The sequence below is a fragment of the Rhyacophila brunnea genome, unplaced genomic scaffold (assembly GCF_057557595.1).
Source record: "Rhyacophila brunnea isolate RB1 unplaced genomic scaffold, BYU_Rbru_1.0 scaffold_5, whole genome shotgun sequence".
Lineage (NCBI taxonomy): Eukaryota > Metazoa > Arthropoda > Insecta > Trichoptera > Rhyacophilidae > Rhyacophila > Rhyacophila brunnea.
Window position 1 is genome coordinate 3,565,828 of NW_028233170.1, and position 20,552 is coordinate 3,586,379.

Sequence of the window (20,552 nt, forward strand, 5' to 3'; positions counted from 1 at the left end):
TTATATAAATATAAATTGTGATACTACGCAGAATTTATCGGTCCTTTCCCATTCATTTGAGGACACTAATGTATGTCATCAGGTCAATCTAAGAAATTTTGAGGAAGCGTTCACGTGTCGAAAGAATTAACCCTCCTTGACATCGGAAATGGGACAACCGGGTGCCAGGACAATTGGACGACGCACTGTCTAATGAAATAAATAGACGTTCGTTAGTATTTATACAGATAGTAGACGATGAATTTTAATCAGTTTTAATTCATTTTGCTCTTAACATAATGTTTTTTTATTGCGGAGTGAGAATTATCACACCTGAGGTTTTATAAAAAAATCAAAGAGCTCTCTTCTCGTTGGAACTTAAACATATGCACATTAAATCATTAATTCCGTGTGCATAATATGTTAATTCCCACCATATACAATAGGTAATATAATAATTTAAATATAAATAATAATATTGAATATATTTTTTAAAGTACCAATAATTCGTAAACGTTTATTTAATTTTGAATTTCATTCGATTGCTTGGCGCCCAGTTGTCCCGGCGCCGAATAGTCCTAAATCCGTAACATCTTATGTTTTAGCGTCCATAAAAAAGGATTATTAGAAAATAACAGCGAACCATACGCAGTCTCAAATACAGGTTAAAGTCTTGATTGCTAAATAGGTGTCTGATTTTTAGGAAGATACCCTTTACGATCTCAATTCGTATTCTTTATTCGCTAAAAAGTTAGTAGAGGAATCACTTTGTCAAGGTGTGGAAATAGGTATTTTAGTAATATAGGCAGTAAAAATGCGTCCCTTATGAAATACATATAATATATAATGGCGATTTATTTTTTATTCAGTTACGTACACGTATGTATACGTACAAATATATTCATTATTCATGTAGTTATTGTATTACAAAGTGCTCGATTAATATTAACATATTAATATAATAATATAAATGCATATAATAAAGATTAACACACATTTTAAAAATAAATTATTAGAAATAATATGTATACCCAGAAAAAATTAAATTCTGTGTTATTGAGAAATTTAAGAAACTCTTTGATTTTCCCCTAATGCGACATCTTTATTATTAACTTCGCAATTCCTTTAATATTTTCGAAAGTTGAAAAAAATATGGAAACATTTAATTATTAATAATTCTTCTGAAAAAAACATTCATAACCCAGTGGTTCTGAGTACTAAATACTATATAGAATGAATGCAACATAATATTACATCACCCACAAGGAACTATGCAGATTAAAAATAAACCCACATGTACCAATAATTTTCTAAATCCCCCATCAGTAATCCTGTAAGCGAGTGTAAGCGACAGAGAAGGAAAAGTACTCGTAGATAACAGAGCGTTAGAGCGGAGCTCGAAACAGCAGCGGAGCCGGAGCACCGGTCTCTAAATTTGTAGTGCTCCACTGCTCCGGACGTTATTGTTTATTATTAAATTTTCGTCCTAAAATCCAATGAAAATAGTATCTTTTGATACTTTGCAACACTAAAATTATTTGAAATATGGCAACACTGCCGAGTGATTAATAACATCATTTTTTTGACAGAAGAGGCAAATAATGAGAGACGATTTGCTGTCAGTATTTCGTTTAATAGAATTAATAATGAAAATGACGATTATTTTAAAACTACTTATTTTTTTAACATTTTCATACATAATACTTATTAAACTTTTTACCCGGAGCGGAGCCGGAGCAAGTATTAGGTCCCGGAGCGGAGCTGAAAGGAGCTCAAAAAAGGGTCCGCTCCAACGCTCTGGTAAATATTAATATGTGTAACTTTTAATGAGACGATCAAGGAATACTAGAGCGGGATGCACAACAATACAAAGAATTCCACGAATAATGGCACGGTGAAGATTACGTACCATTGCTTGACTCTGCGTGGCTATAATGGTATACCTTGAAATCGCCACCCTTTTTCGCGCATTTCTAGTGTGTATATGCATGAGATGTTTTCAAATTATGTATTTTCAGTATGTATATAGAATGTTACAGTCTGAAATCTTGTGTCTTATTCGTTGAATAAAAGAAATAGTTTATCAAAATTATTAGCAAATAATTACGTTATAAAAACTAAATAATGGAGTAATCCGCAACGTCGGTTAGTAATTAAGGGATTAATTTAATATACTAAAACCAATAGCCAACATTATAACGCAATTCGATAAGCATTTCATGTAACAACTACTAGTTAAAATTGTCGTAATTAACTAAGATGCCCGTAGTTTAATTGGAAAAACATACTGGGGCGAATCCAGCAGATACAGGTTCAAGTTCCGTCGTGTGTTAGTATTTTTTCTATTGTGTATATGCATGAGACGTTTTCAAAAAGCAAAAAAAAAAAAACATAATATTTAATTTCCGCGAATCAGTAATTTTCTAAAGTGAAAACAAACTCTTCCTTATCAGTACATATATCTGGATCTTTTTAATAATGCCACACGAAATAATTCTTAGTGTATAACTAATATAAACTGATAATAGGTTATATTACATATTATAATATGTAATTATTATTATTCACTTGCATTGTAGTTGATTAATTTTAGACATAAAATATGATCAATAAGTCAATGAATAAATTTATTTTGTTCCAATTTTTAAGCAATCTATAATTTTGGCGTCGCAATATAATATTGAGAAAAATATAAGACCTCTTGTGTATTTTTCACATAGAGGCCTGATATTTTTATCTGGGCCATTGACTTTCCAGTAATCACAATAATTAATCTGTATGCACACATTTAAAAAAATCACATGGGAAATGATTAGGTATCTTTTGACGCATGTCATAATATTCATTATGCATGTAAGTATCCGTATTATTTACTTAGCGTAGATTTTTTCCTATTCCGGCATAATCAAATGCCACCAATATTGGACAGAAAATTGTAATCCATGTGTTACAGAATATAATAAAATAAATCATGTATGAAATCATAATTACATTCACTTCATATGGTTATTTTTTCTCTAGATTTCATTGTCTTTAAATTAAAATTAATACATACATTTCAGAAGCATTTAAAAACATTCCTGAGACTGTTTCATCTCGCGGAAAAATAGCGCGCCAGCTCGGAAATTATTATGATAATCGTTCCATTTATTAAAAAAAAAAGTTTACATAATGTTGTGTTGATACAAAGTTTTTATGCGATCTTAATATGACATAAATTATAAATAATGAGGGTTTTGTATTATTCCATAGGATTTGAGTTGAGTATTATAGGACTCGTCGATGTCTGCATATTACATTGTATGATATTAAAAAATTAACTAATTAAATGATCGTAAATAATACATTATATTTTATAATTAATAATACAATTTTTGACTGCACATTTCGTAGTTATATTATAATAGTTAGTAGTATATTATATTATTATATATTATACTAGTATAATAGTATAATAGTTTTTTTTTTTTGCTTGCGGCGCTGAAAGACGTTACCTGCCCAAATCCTTAGTATTAGTGCGTATCAGATATCTACAGACTGTTGTTTCATTTGTCCGCCTAAGGTAGTTAGGTTGGTAGGTATATAAGGTAAATAACATATAAACTCGCTACATATCGCTAAATATCGCGCGCTCCGGTTCATAAACTTTTCTATTTCGAGCGCTGTCGGCAAATACATATCACGAAAAGATTTAGCACCATCCATAAGTACCCTTTAATGACTCCTATCGCTAGCCACATGTCCGAAAATCCGTACGTATGCAGCTCGCCATATCACAGCCCTCCATATCACAGCTCTCCGTATCACAGCTCACCGTGAGCTGTTGTATTGCAAAAAACGTATAGTATTAAGATCAAATTCATGTATAAATAAAACACAAAAATACCACCGGAATACAAGGAAAAGACAGAAGAAAATTTATTGTTAGGTAAGTAACTATAATAATATCCTATATATTTATATAGAATTATAAATGATTCAAAAGTAGATTAGCAAGTAGGTAGGTGCTCATGAAATGCTCGACAAACAACGTGTCATTTTTTGATCTTAATGCTATACAGCCATTTGTACCCGGTTTGACACCTTACGGCGAACTGCATAGGTACAATTTACGTGTAACCCCCTCGTTCAAACGTCCCCCATCCATCTCTAAGTCTCCTCTACTCTTCCACACAGTCAATCGAAGTATATATTTTTTCCAGACGAAAGATTCGAACCAGTAGCCCACAAAATGGGAACTCAACCAACGACTCCATTTCTCAGGCATTTTTTCTGCTGGGGTAGATAAATTAATTAAAACTCCTCGTGTATTAAACTTAACCCGTTGAAACAGTGATATTTTCTACATGCAATTTACTCAGTGCAATCTTGTAAATTATATTAATTAAGATGAAACACGTGTCTTATTTTAATAATTAATATAATAGTATCTTTCCACGAAGAATCGATTGAAGGTACCGCCGTTAAAGTGGCTAGTATCATTTGTGTGTAATTAATACGAATTAACAATTATACATTTCATTGTAAGGAATACCATCGATTAGCCTTTCTCAAACTAAACACGGCCGTGATTAGAGTTGAGTTTCGGGAATTTCCCGACGGGAATTCTCGAGAAATTTTCGAGATTTCCCATTCCGAATCTCGAGAATTTAATTTTTTAACATTTCGGGAAATCCCGGATCTCGGGAATCTTTTCTCGGGATTCGGGATTTCTTTATATATTATTATTATATTATATATACTATACAATATAATATAAATAACTCTGCTGGCGTATTTTTGGGACGCTGAATATGACAATCTAAGCACAAGCAATCTAACCTTTAAATAATATTAATTTCTGTCAAAATGTTCTTTACTCTCATTTTGCAATTATTATTTCTGGTAAACAATGTCTACGACACAGCCAGGGCTGTGATACCTACCCCAAATAATGGGAATCACTGATATAAATAATATTTATGAATAATAATACAATATGTAGTGTCTAATAATAAATATTCCCTGACAACTCGGCTTAACTGTTATGTCAATCAGGGCCGATGCGTAAATGGTAGTTATTCTACTAAAATTATAAGGAAATTATGTGTATGCAATTTACTGAAACATCAATTTTATATGCATATTCTGACATATTGATCCATTAATCTCATATGATTGGGTCTAACAATATAATTACTTCACGGAAAATTATTGGTAATAAGAATTACAAAAAATACAAATAGCATAACATGGAATTATAAATAATTACTTTTTAATTATTGTATGCAGTAATGATAATATTCATTATGTAATGCGTGTTAGTACTCGGACAATGTGGCGTTCACTTTCAAAGCATGAGTCCAGTGCTCGAAATGGAAAAATTTACGAACCGGAGCGCTCGACAGTTTTCTGAGGATTTTGACATAGTAAAGTTATCAAAGTTTATGTGTTTTTTTCATGAAAATAAGTGTGTTAGATTTTATATTATATGGCCTATCCAGCTCAGACGGTCAAATTATTTATTCCACGAGACGGAGCGATAATTTTACCGATTTCACCAACAGGAACGGCGCTCCGGTGCGTTCCGGTCCATTTAGAGCCCTGAGCATGACCGAAAAAGGTAAAAATGAGATCAGATTATAATCTCTACAAACAAGTATACAGTCAAAGTATGTATATATTACTATATGTAGCGTCGAGAACAGCAGATAGTTGTGGCTGATACTGAGATAACAGTGATACGGTTTTATCAGAATTGAGAAGATACGAAATCTCGTGTCCGGTATTTGTACAAAAACATTAATTACTGTAAACGAGGATTAACTAAAATCATCAGGCCGATTCACAAAAAGCAGAAAAGCATTCAAGTAGAATGGAACGATAATTTATTTGAATAAAAAAAAATAGTAGATACCTAGATATAGTGGAACCATTTAATGGTGAATGTTCGCAGATGCATTTTTTCTCGTGCGCAGTAACCCTCCTTTCACACTATACGGTTTTGGCCGTACGGCAAAAAACCGAAAGGCGACATTCTTTTAGTAGCGTGAAGAACTTGTTGCCGATTCGGATTTTGACCGTTCGGTTTTTTGCCGTACGGTCAGAACCTATTAATGTGAAGCGAGCGTAATTAGGTAGATCTAATGTGACTATTGTTACTTCCTGTGACGTCGCCACCCCCAGGACGACTTAGAATGCCGTTCCCTTTCGTTTTTAGTCTCAAATTGTATGCAAAATTATCGTGTCCGGTGATTTGTATGTATACAAATTGACCGTAAGACACTTCTTTGTGAGCCATTGTTCTTGAAACATGTGTTCGAATAGCATTTAATCAAATGACGAGTTGTTCGTATTTTCGAGAAATGGATACAGCTAAGTATTTACCTATTGGTAAGCTATACATTATTATATTGAAGTAAATATTGTCATTTCGGTTAACCTATAATATTGATGTCAAAATAAAACACTTGAAAATACGTAGTAAAACCATCGGAAAGTAACTAAATTAGAATTATAGTCATATATATTTATGTAGTTTCATCGTTAAATTGTTTAAAACCAATAAAGATATCTCATAAAATTTGTATTGAATCTAATTGGAACATCACTGTTCGCAAACTAGCGCTGAAATTTGTAACATAGTACAACATACTCCACGCTGAAATGTTCAACGAACAATAATTCTTCATTTGATTAAATTAATGCTGTACGAATACATGTTTCAAGAACAACGGCTCACGAAGAACTGTCCTACGGCCAACTGCATACGTACAACTTATATGTAACCTAAAATTATTGAGTGCATATTTACCTATTGGACTATCTTGAACTGACAATAAATTACACAAAAATCTTGTAAAAAAAATGTAGGTAATTACCTATATAATAGTATAATCTACTGAAGATTAAAGAATTTCTACGAAAGCTCCTCTCAAACAGCGATGGTTTTAAGTATGTGAAAGTCTAAAGCACTGACAAGATTGAAAGCCCCTTTTGTGAGTGATTTCTTTGAACTAAGAAGTCGGTACTTTCCAACGAACCGTCCGCTTGGTGGAAAACCGCCATTGCTTTGAAAAGTTATAATGATAGTAAGAATTCATTCTTTAATTTGACATCCCTAAGCAATCCATGACCCGCCTACCCCTACGTGACATCACTGATTACTTCTGTACTTATACTTACATCAACCCTTTTGCAATGCTTTCTCTCGCTCGACGCCCCTCTGGCTATGTCATGTTTCGTTGCAAAACTATTTAACCTCACACTTAATGTGGTATGTTTATCGTATTCAGGCACGCACAAAAAAGGGTGGGGGGATTCATGTCTGGTCGAAAACAAAAATATTTACAACGGACCATGAATATTTTTTACTTTCGTTACGAATTATATACGTATCTACCAATTGAATATTTGATTCAATTCAGCGCGCAACCTTGAGATTCGACCTTGTCCTTTATAATGGTTTTATTATTAAAGTTGTATACCTACTTAAAATGAAACTATATCATTAAAATATTTAAACAACTATTTTAATCAGTATGTATTCAATACCCATCTAATTTGAATACATGTTTAATAAAATTTGAATTTTCAATCGTTTGTAAAATCAACTATTCCTTACAAAACAAGTCTTAGTTCAATAACATCGTAATGAGTCATCGATTACTCCAAATTTTATGTTAAATAAATGTGAATTTATTTTTATTCAAAAAATACAACTAGGTAAATACATACTTATCTTTTTGTGAAAAAAATGCCATATCTTTTTACTTAGTTATTTTATATTATATTTGTATGAATACATTGTAGGTATAATTCGCTAACTACTGATACTAAATTAAGATCCGAAATTCCCCACCGGAATCCTCATAAATTATTATTATGAACTGGGCTCAACAACAATATAATGCACGACGTGTTTCGATTCCCAAATCCACAGTGGCTCGATTCGGCGCCCTTAGAAAAAAATCACTGCAACCTTCCGCGAGCATTTGACAAATAATAATAATTTAGAGAATCCTAGTGACCTTATGATACTTTAAGGCGGCCATAGACGGACAGTTTTCGTAGCAGTTTGAACATGGCACAGACAATAACTGTACGTTAGTGGACACACCACAGATCAGTTTAACTACCCCATTTAAATCTGTCGAACTGTCAACAGACGTGCCCATATACGTACAGTTACTGTCTGTGGCAGATCAAGTGTCAAAAACTATGGAGGTTATGTTCGCCGAGATCATATACAGGGGTACCATGTGTTAAATTAGTTTTAAGTAGGGTATACTTGAACGAACGATTGATCTACGAATATTTTTACTTTGTTAGATTTATTATGATTACAATTTATTGTTTGTGTAAATATATGTCCAGATTCTTTTATTTTGAATAAATTATTCATAGTATACTAATTGTTGTTTTAATAAAATTTAATTAAGATAAAATACATACGTATTGTTTTATTTAAATCAGGGTTATATACATTAAATTTATGTAATATGTTTTATTCAATCACCAAAACAATTTACTTATTGGTTTTGAATAATATAATATATTAATTTGGTACAGACATATTAACAACACACAATAAATATTGTTTGCGGTACCTAGTTGACACTTCACAATATTCGTAATTATATAATATGAGTAGCAAAAGAATACGCAACAAAAATAATATACTTCTTATCGAACGAACTTAGAAGGTTATGACAGAACTGTCAAAATTTGCCGCCAAATCGCGCCAGCTACTCCTACTTTACGACGCAGCTAGCTAACGTCACCCGAAAACTTTCGGTGAGTTGAAATTCCAACAGTTTTACAAAAACACGGGAGTGGGAGGTCGCTGGCAGTTTGAACATGGCACACATCTGAAAGGTCGAAAAGTGTCCGTCTATGGGCGCAGCAGATTATCTACCAAAGATAATTGTATGGTTATTAACTGGCATGTTCAACCTGTTACGAGAACTGTCCGTCTGTAGCCGGCATTACCGAAGAAAACTGACAGAAAAAAATTACGAGATATGTACCTAAAGTTCTAAAATATTTAAAAGGATGAGGTGGCTGAAAAATATACCACAAGTTCGATAGGTGGGGACGTCAGCCACGATGCTGGAGAGGCCTTTTCGATATCAGCGTATTAACTGCCTCCAATTAATAATCCCTACGTTTAACCGTAGGTACCTAGTATTAATAATTAAGGACCCCGTATGCCTATTTCTTCATACTGCATATATGTCGTATTTCACGCGGAAGAAGTCGCAGGCTATTGGTAGTTAATTAATATTAACCAAACATAGCATAACACCCCGTTTGCACGTGCATGAATTTACTGCTGACAGTACGCATTATCGCGGCCATAACATGAAAATGCACGTGTAAACACGTATTATCATGCAAGTTGCAAGATTGCATGCGTGGATCAAAAAATTTCAAAAGCTTCTAAATTCTCACGCAATAATTGGTATTTGCATGGTGGGTGCGCATCTGCAGTATAACGATAGTAGCGAACCTAGCGGAAGAAATACGAAATACACCGCACAGGATATTTTGACGTTTACCGATTATGTACGAAATTGTCCGAACTTGTCTGAATCTGTCAAATACCACCATACAATGACAACATCGCGTCTCGCTTACGCTTGAAGAATGAGATTGGAGAGAGAGTCAGTACTTTTACGTCTAAACAGTTATTATTGCGATAGTTTAAAATACATACTATTGGTGCAAGTAAATCCATGCACGTGTACAGGCGCTATTATATTATAATCTTGCTTACGTAGGTATCATATTATATTAGTTTCATAATATCCTTTTCCTTCCTTGAGTTTCTTCTATTTTTTTTTTGGGAATTTTGTGATACTTTGCCATTATGCCCAACATTCAATACATTTCCATGACACGTTGCGCTGCTCTCGGGACTTTCGCATGCATACATACGTGAGCACTGGTATAGATATACCATCACAAATCGTCCGATGTTCGTATTTAGAACTAAGCTCATCAAAGTATAAAAAGTATTTAATGATATTATATCAAGTGTTAGCATGTAGCGGCCTCACTCAGCAGACAACTTATACTGGTGGATCTTATAGCAACTACACCGAAACAAACAATTATGCATTCAAACATAAATTATTTTTAATGCATCTACTAACCGTTCCAGAGATAATAATTATTTTAATATCCGTACGATTGTAATTATTATCTACAATTTCAATTATCAAATTTATCACTTTAGTATGGTATGTATTTAGTATATTTTTCAAAGACAAAAAAACAGTTGATTACACCTCCAGTGATTCTTCTGTATGGCTGACGACTTTGGACAATTACTGCCGACCTTGCCGAGTCGACAAAAACTCTAAAATTCACGAGTAACTCACGGAAACTAAATACCTACGATATAAAATATAATCTGTACTCACACGATATCAAGTTTGGTAATCACCGATTATTTTTTGTGTTCAAAATGATGAATCTAAAGTCTATAGCAGGCATGTCCAACTTTAAGTAGACCGGATGGAAAATAGGATTTGATCGGCGTGCCAAAATAAGCCGATTTTTTTTAATTCGTGGCACGACCCTTTTAGGTATACAGGTATACACGTGATATAATTTAAAATCTAACTAAATCATATTTATTGAATATAATATATAAAAATGATACGCATAAAATGAAGGAAAATAAGGACACACTAATTTTTGTTTGAGGTTTTCTGTTTCATGTTATTTGCGAGACTTTTTATATCAAGTTGATATGTAGCTGATTGCAAATTAATACAATGCTAATTCTTCATTATTTGTCAACCTATTTCTAGGCTTTGAATGTACATGATTCAATATAAAAAAAAATATTTCCACATGAGTACCTACGTGGAAGAAAAAATGGTCAACAACAAGATTACTAGTTTTTTAACAGATTATAGGTACAAGTATCGGGCATGCATCTCAATGTTTTTAATATTATTATATAAAATATAAAAATAAAAGCAAGGCTCGAAATGGAATGGAACGCACCGGAGCGCCGTTCAGGCTCGTGAAATTTGTAAAATTATCGCTCCGTCTCGTGGAAAAAATATGCTGACCATCTGAGCTAGATAGGCCATATAATAGAAAATCTGACACACTTATATTTATAAAATACACATACGATTTGATGACTATGTAAATATCTTCAGAAAATTTGTCGAGCGCTCCGGTTCGTAAACTTTTCCATTTCGAGCGCTGAAAAAAGGGAATTTACGTACCACGTATTTGCCATCGCTGAAGTAGACTGTGATCTAGGTACTAATCCACTATCAAAACCAACAGTGATCTACCACACTATCTAGAACAAAAGGTATCATATTTTACTGAAGACACGTTACAAATTAAACAACAACAAGAATAATCGTCTTTCACCATCTCAAAGAACTACTGAATTTCCCATTTGTCGTGAAAATGATAAGTTTGAGTCTTCCTTTGGGTACCCATTGTACTCGTCAAATTATTCTTTTATTGTACTAAGAGATTACTGCGTGATGGTAAGCGTGCTGCATGCCAATATTTGACATATTGCGAGTGCTGAATGAACTTAGTTGAAGTTCTCAATCGAATGGGGAAGGACCATAGACTATAGATACAGGAAGGACTGAGAAGTTTTACGTAGTATCAATACTAGGAAACTACAGTACCTCGGCCACATTATGAGAGGACAAAAGTACAGCATTCCCCAACTTGTCATTCAAGGAAAGATCAATGGTGGACGGCGCCGCATTTCGTGGCTTAAGAACCTCGTTGATTGGTACGGTACGAGTGCAGCTCCACTGAACTGTTACGTGTAACAGACAACAAATATAAGATCGCCTTGATGGTGGCCGACCTCCACTAGGGGATGGCACAATAAGAAGAAGAAGATCTTAGTTCTAAATTCAACAACCAAACGATTTATGATGGTATATCTATAACAATTACCTTGTACGAAAAAACAAGGACATGGTTATCAATAATTAAATATAAAAAACCCGTTTATTCCCTTTCATCAGAATTCTCTGATTTTCAGTAGATCGATTAAAACTTACAGTTTTACAAAATAATGTGTAATTTCATTCGAAATGGATTTGTATATTAATATGTCAATGGTTTAAAAACCTTGCGATCCATGAGTTGGGGGCTCGTGTTATAGAGAATAGTGTAGCATATTATTTGTTAACAAATTCACTGAACTAGATGTAATGTTTTTTTTATATGAAACCTAACAACCTACTTGCATAAAATTAAACACATTATGTTTGTCGTCTAGATATTTTATTTACTTTGGTATATATTATTATTTCATAGTTTTGAGACAAGTCTGGGGGCGCGCTCTTGGCCCAGCAATTACTAATTTGTCCGTAACGGCCCTGATCAGATGCAGTCATCTAATTACATACAGAATAAATTATTATAATTCGTAATAACTAACTTTGCTATTCTTGCAATCAAGTTTTTTTTTATTTTCAAACACGATACCCTTGACCTCAACTGTACCAACTACCATACTAAAATAACTCCAATAGCAGGGGTTTCCAACTGGCTTTATTTTTAAGGATTTTTCTGTGATCAAGAAGAGAGCGGAGCGCACATTTTTATTTTGTATCGATGCTTTCATAAACTATAAGTAGTAGAAACAAGAAACAAAATGTAGATTATACGAATAAACGTTTAAGTATTTTTATTTTAGTTGCCATTTTCACTCCGAAGCGGAGTATATGTGGAGGGGTAATATGGGGAAAAAGTACCTACTTAAAAATGATTCTGCAAGTACCTACATATTATAGCATAATGTTTTTATATGTATTGAGAAATAAAAAAATTGAGAGTAAAATAAGGATGAAGTTTTGGGAATGCTTCGTTTATCTTCATCATCATCATTAGCCGGAATCTATCCACTGCTGGATGTAGGCCTCTCCAAGCTGAATTCACCTCTCGGTCCTGTGCGTTGCGTTGCCACGTACTTTCGCAGAACTTAATCATTTCATCGATCCAGCGGCTTCTAGGTCTACCTTGCGGACGTTTTGTACCTCTTGGGTATCACCGGATGACTAGATTTGTCCAACAATGGTTCCTTCTTAGAGCTGTGTCCAACACATTTCCATTTTTGGCTCTTAGCGAACTATATTACATCTCAAAGCCTTGTCTGTTTCCTTATCCACTCATTCCTCTTTTTGTCCTTTCGCGCTATGCCCAGCATGCACCTCTCCACATTACCACGTTGGGCTACTCTTAAGTTTCTGGATCTCTCTTTTACTTAGGGTCCATGTTTCACACGCATATATTGTGATCACACTGGTTGAACACTTTGCGCTTTATCTTATGATTTGGTAATATACCTACCAATTAAATTTCCTTTCCCTTTTTTTCACTTTTTACTCTTCAAATTTCTCACGATAAGGGGAAATTTCCCATGATCTGCCATGGCGGGGGATAGGAACTAGAATAATATAAAAAATAGATTGTAAATATACCTAAACCTACATGACGTGCACCGACGTGTACTAACTCAGACACCGCCGAAAAAAATTATTAAAAAAAAATCTTTTTAATTTATCAATATTGTGATGTTGGGAATCTCTGTCTTGTAGTCATAAAATATAATAAAGTTGAATTTATGCTTTTTATAACCTTGTTGTATAAGCTTAGGTTTCATATTATTATGTACGTATATAGCCATATCCACAACTTTACTGCCAATGGATTTTCTGCTTGTATCGTTCCCAAACACCAGAAATTTAAGGTTGCTAACGCAATGGTAATAGATTGTTGCATAGAAAAAAAGAATATCGATTCGATCAGCGCTCGAAATGGTAAATTTTACGAACTGGAGCACTCGTTCATTTTCTGAGAATATTAACATAGTTATCTAATTATTATCTAATTCTATGTGCGTTTTATAAAAATACGTGTGTTATATTGTTTTGTTATATAGCCTATTTAGCTCAAACGGTAAAATTATTTTTCCACGAGAGAGCGTTAATTTTGCCGATTTAACGAACCGGAACGGCGCTCCGGTTCATTTTAAGCCCCGGATTCGATATAATTAAAAAATATTTTAAGTTATTGTAATGCACATAAATTTGTTTATTTTCAGGACCTGGTGTAAAAACTGATAAAAATGCCGCAGGAATGGTCCCCAACATTGGACATCGGAGAGCCACCACCAGAATTACTGGAATATGCTCGCGTGCATATCGGTGAATGTCCTGAAACCCGCGCAAAATGTTTGGATGACTTCAGAGATATGATCTATGGTAAGATTACACAAAGATTAATTCTTTTTCATAGGATAACACCTTGTCACAAATAATAATATTACCTAATGGTTTATTTTTTTGTATACAAGTACGTATGTAGGTATCTGTTTGAGTAATTATGTTATGTCAGTTAAATGGAATGCTTTGTGTAATATTTTATTATCAATTTGTGAGAAATACCCATCTCTTTAAGTTATTGGTAGAATTAATTCTCAATTGTATTCCTGGTTTAACCTCTCTTCGGTTTTTTTCTGAAAAATCGATTGCGCCATGACGTTCATTTAAAGAAAATCACTGCTTTATATTAACGCCTTTTTATCAGGATTTGTCTGACGTCGAAAGGCCTTCTGATTAGTCGAGTAGCTTAGTCGAGTGGCGAGTGATTTAGTTACCACTAAATTTAATGATTTAGTAACTGTAAAGTGTCCGAACCCAGTACATTAGTGAGTGACATGTCAAAATGAACAGAGCACAACGTAACAAAGCAAACATAAATAATTAGCTATTTTTTTATTCAAATAATAATTCACAAGATTTAAGAATGTAACATTCTTTTTATTGAACATACATACTTCATTTTTAAAACACTTATGAGAAATATATAACCAATAGAAAAAATCTCCCTGAAAAACCAGATTCGAAGTGTTTTCAAATTATGTATGTTAAAAAAATAAATAAGTTAATAACTTCATTAATTATAATGGCTATATTAGAAGAATTGGAGGAAGAAATTCTGCGACAACTACTGAACTTGACTAAAGATAATGTGTTCAGACTTGTCTCATTTAGTTTAGTTACTAAAATTACTCGCCACTCGACTAAATTATTCAACTCATCCAAACCGGCCTTTGGGTCTACTCTAGGTACAATAATTTATTATTCACATTGAAAAATCAATAAAAAAAATTTGACCCATTAATTTGAAGTCATCCATTCTCGATGTATATCAATTGTACCTATATACCTGTCATTTATTTAAACACCATATTACAGAAATGGTAATGAAGAACTATTAAGTAACTACTAATTGCGATACCAAAGAAAATTAATAATCGATAATAGGTAATGTCATTTAAATATTATCTATTGTCAAATTTTTACAAAAATAAATATGAGTTAGGTACACCAGCTGTCATCTGCACTAATGATTTTTTTTTATTAATTTCTCAATAATGTAGAATACTGCCATCTTTTATCTAATTTATTTAATAATATTGTGAAATATGGTTGGTTTCTGAACTAAAAATACATAGTGTACAAATTTAGAATGCCTTGAAATTTACAATAATCTTACTGTTTGGTGTTTAATTTCAAAGAGAATTTTATTGGCATTACGACGTGGGATATGCTATTACAGTACATAATGTAATTTATATTTTCATATCCAATTTCAGAAAGAGGAGAATGTACGCCACACAGGATGGATGATCTTTTCCTTCTACGATTTCTCCGAGCAAGACTATTTATCGTAGAAAGAGCACATAGATTAGTAAGTAAAACAGTTTGTACTATACAACCCAATAGAATGATTGTGAACAATTAGATCAATATCTTCTTTCGATCTGTGATATTGTAAATGTTGGTAAAACCAATCGATTCTCTGTAATATTACTCAACTAGTTCTTTATAATTCATCATCTTGTGCTGCCCTGAAGTAGTGCTACGATAATTCCATTAGCAGTATCAAATTCATTAAAAATTCAATTTAACGTAAAATTTATTTATTAAAATATAGTGCACTTCACAAATTACAAATTCAAGACGTTCACATGATATTATTACAAAACAAAGAAAAATTATTAAAACAGTACCTATTAAAAAGTCAAAAAAAGAATTAGGTATGTAGAAGCAGTATAAAACAACATTCACATATCACGTAGGTGGACTATATTATCAATATCCGAAGTGATATGGTTGAAAAGAGATTTGCTCTCCCAATTGGCATCAACAATGATAGGCCATCTCTGCATCTTGGGAGAATAAACAATTACTGATGCTCCCGATTACTAATATAGTTATCAGGGACACACGGGTCACATAATTTGTGTACTAAAAGAAAATTCCTTAATTAAATTATAGTTTTAAAAAGAGTGCCTTAAAAGATAATGAAATGATTTGAATTTGATGATATTGAATTTACTGTGTCCATGACTATGTATTTTATTTTACAGATTGTGAATTACTACCAATTTAAAGAAGATAACCCCAATCTTCACGAAGGTGTGGAGCCTCTAAAATTGCATTATATTGGCGATGCTGATGTTCTGGCGGTTCCGCCATACCGTGATCAAGATGGCCGACGGAGTATGATATATAGAATCGGTAATCATAGCCCCCTTTTTCGTCCATTATCTAAACATTTCAAATAGAGACAGAGGCATAGTAGCTTAGTTATTTCACCTTCTGCATTGAATATAATAATAAAATGATGATTGAGGAATGCAAGGCTGAATTTGGGCTGTACCCTTAGACTATAGATACATCTAGACGCCACCCATTGCATTACTAAATGAAGCTGCGTGCCGTGCGTTTGGTTTGTGGGCAAGCGAACGCATTCATATTCAAATGTTCGAGACCATAGACCATTTCGCTAGTGCTCGCCCAAAGTGCTCGCACTATACGCTCAGAATTAAAATATATTTTGCTTTTTTTTTACGTTATATAGTATTTTTAAGTGGTCAAAATGCAACCATTAGGTAAAAATATCTATAATTTAAGTTATTTTAAAGAAACACGGTTACTTGATATTAAAATATATAATAATATACAAATAAATTATCACGAACATGTATAAACTTACCTATGAAACGTAATACCGTCTTCTTGCTTATCAGTACGTCTACCACATTTTAATACAACACACAAAACCATCTTTTCTACTTAATTTTCTAAAAATATTTACCACTGACTTTATGTTTAACACAAAAAATAGCAATTTTAGCAACACGGTTATCGACGCTTAGTTAAGCAATAAGATAAGATTTGGCGGCTACACCGTAGCAAACCATCTCCCACATCTGTAAACCTTTATTTTACTCTAGCGCGGGTCGCAGAGATTATAAGGGTGCCGAATACTCTCTCACTCGCACTTATGCATCGTTTTTGTTCAGGCCTTGTCTGTACCATTTAAAAGAAGAAGTTACTTTTTATTATCACAGCTTAGTATTGGAGCATCGTATTGCCATGTCAACTATAATGTAGTTGCATTATATTATAATGCATACATCGCTTTTATAGCATTGGTTCTGGGTGAAAGAGAATCAGCTGCTACAAAGAAAAAGACTAAACACATTTTACAGATAGTTTTATTTTATGTTAAAAATATTATTACATCTCCTAAAAAATGTTCTATAAAAACTATATTTGCTGTTGTAGATTATTTTACATTTATATATAGGTAGCAATATGTATTAAAGTATTTTGATTGCCCACTAGGTACCTACCTACTTAATTACAAAATAAAATATAAAATAAAATATAAAAAAATATTATATTTTATGTCATTTTAGGTAACTGGGATACCAATTCATATTCCGTGGAGGAACTCTTCAAAGCTACATTAATTGTTTTGGAGCTGGGCATATTGGAGCCTCAAGCGCAAATAATGGGTGGAGTAGCCATCTTCGATTTGGAAAATCTTTCAATGCAGCATGCGTGGCAAGTAACGCCATCTGTTGCGTCCAGAGTCATTCAACTTATGGTGGTAAGTAAATCTCATTAAAAAATATTTAGAAACTTTATAAAACAAAGACCAACTACTACAGTATTGTGTTAAAAGTGTAATGCCTAATTACAAATAGAGGCAAGTACCAAAGTATTTTTGTTAGATTTTGACTGGAAAAATAAAAACATATTTCTACAACCACCTATGAAAATCCAATGTATTTTCAAAAAAAAATATGTTTTGGTGATTCTTTATGTACGTATTTTATAGTAGGAAATACGCGTTTGTGATAAATAAAGTTACAACATGTATCAATAGATGTCAGTAGTATTATTTATTATAAAAAATCTAAAAAATGTCATTTTCCCAGTTTTAGAAATAATTGAAATAGAATTAGTCTAGCACAGTGGTTCTAACATTAAACTTAACTGTGGCCGCACAATTGGCATTGACAGCTCTATGGAAATGTCTGGTGGCCGTACAAAATTTCACTTTTGTTGTGATTAAAAAAATTAAAGCTAAATTTTATTTACTAAAAAAATGGATCAATTTATTTATAGACAAGTCCATTTAATAAAAGACATTTGAACATTTTAGTAGGTACATATCTATTTATTTATATATAATGGAAATGGAAATTCCTCAATACTCTTTTTTTCCAATGCGATCCACATGGCTGCTTCTAAGTTTACATCTGTCAACTGGCTTCAACATTTGTTTTTTATGAATTGCATTACACTGAATGATCTTTCACAGTATACCGTAGTGGGAAAAATCGACACAAGAACAGATCATGGATAATTTGAGTGTGGAAAGAAATTGAAGACAGTTCATGTGTATTCAACCAATTTTATTAATACATTTTTGAAATATTATTCTGTAAAGCGCTGGTGGCCGGAGCAAAATCCTCTGGTGACCGCACATGAGAACCACTAGTCTAGCACATATCTATGAATACAAAATTGTTAATATAAATCGTCTTTCTCACTTTCCAGACAAGTTTTCCAATGAAGACCCATGCTCTTCACATACTGAACCAATCTTGGATCTTTGACACAGTGTACTCAGTGTTCAAGCCGTTAATAGACGAACGAATGCGGTCAAAGATATTCTTCCACGGGTCGAACATGGAATCTCTGCACAAGCACATCGAACCTAAGTTTCTGCCCGAGAAGTACGGAGGCACCAGATCAGACATGTCGTACACAGTTTGGTTAGATTCACTCAAATGCAACCCGACAATCGTGAAAGAGATGATATCACTCGGCTACACGATCGACCCAAAAGATATACCCAAGCAAAACAGTGAAGAAGAAAGCATAATAAAAAATGGTAGCACTATTATGCCAAGTGAAATTAAAACATAAATTGTATATTTAATTATTAAGTATAAAATATAATGATAAATTTAATATTATAATTAAGTGTTTAGAAACTACACTATACTATAATATTATGCTAATATTATTAAGGTATGTAATTTTTATGGATTTATTTATGATTTGCGAATTATGGTGCATCCAAATCTACTATTTTGATCCAGAATTATAAAAATATCCTTCATTTTATATAATAGTTATTTTTCCTGTACATACTTATATATTACGTATCTATATAATATTGTAATTTTTCTGGCATAACCTTGTATTGATGTTTCTTGATATTTTATATAATATAAAAAAAATAATTAGTTTAATATGTATGCGAACAATTTCACAAGCATTTAAATAAAAAAAAAACTATTACCTTTTCACTGCAATATAGAAGACAATCATTAAACACTACAGAACAACAATTACACTTGTTTTGCAAATTTATAATATTTGATTAAGTGTATCGTTTAAAAATGTTAGTACTTAATAATTTGTAATTTGGTTTACAGCCAATTAAATGACTGAAACTGCATAGTTACATTCTCCTTTTCTCTACACCAGCACAACGCAGCAACTATAAAGTAAATATCTATGCAAAGAGACAATAATAAATTCTGGAATTAAAATAAAATTTGTTGGCAGTCAATTAAATTCCTTAATAATTATTGTCTATTACAATAATTAAGTACATATAAATTACTTTAGATACATATTGTGTACTACATTTAATCATGATGAATATTTGAGTATGTTGCACTAAAATTTTATTTTTAATATTGATTGTACCATGTAGAAAATTATCCAACCTGCCTATCGATAAAATTATATAAATTTCTATTGAATGATAGACAATAATAAGTAAATAAATACCCATAATATATTATTATTCCTAATTGTATGAAAAATGTATTAATTTAGTACGTAAATAGGTAGCATTAAAAACACATCATACAAGGTACAAATTAATCCAACTATAATAATTATATAAATAGTATAAAGGTTTTTTGAAACAATAAATATAATGATAATTTACTATTTTATCATTGTATGAGTTTTATTTGGCTGTATTTTAAAAGATGTGTCAAAAGTTATAATTAAAATATTATAATCTGCAGCTGTTGTTTTTTTTTTAATTGTACATAATATTGAATTATATTTTGTTTCGAAATGGAAAATTTTATGAACCGAAGTGCTCGATAATTTTTGTACAGCCATATCTCGAAAACCTCAACTCTCTGTGACATCTCCTGATTTAGCGTCCATACATTCATGCCATAGAAAAGG

General features: G+C 32.4%; 1 protein-coding gene across 2 annotated transcripts in view; it reads left to right on the forward strand.

The window, feature by feature from the left end:
- LOC147065912 (alpha-tocopherol transfer protein-like) overlaps nt 1–20,338 on the forward strand; it is a 73,509-nt gene extending 53,171 nt beyond the window's left edge. For both annotated transcript variants that reach the window (XM_085955934.1, XM_085955933.1), the window contains 5 exons: nt 14,069–14,228; nt 15,626–15,720; nt 16,403–16,553; nt 17,741–17,934; nt 18,891–20,338. In XM_085955934.1, coding sequence (XP_085812060.1) covers nt 14,093–14,228; nt 15,626–15,720; nt 16,403–16,553; nt 17,741–17,934; nt 18,891–19,262 — 948 coding nt within the window. In that variant the 5' untranslated portion in view covers nt 14,069–14,092 and the 3' untranslated portion in view covers nt 19,263–20,338. The remainder of the gene's footprint in view (nt 1–14,068; nt 14,229–15,625; nt 15,721–16,402; nt 16,554–17,740; nt 17,935–18,890) is intronic.
- The last annotated feature ends 214 nt before the right edge of the window (nt 20,339–20,552 follow it).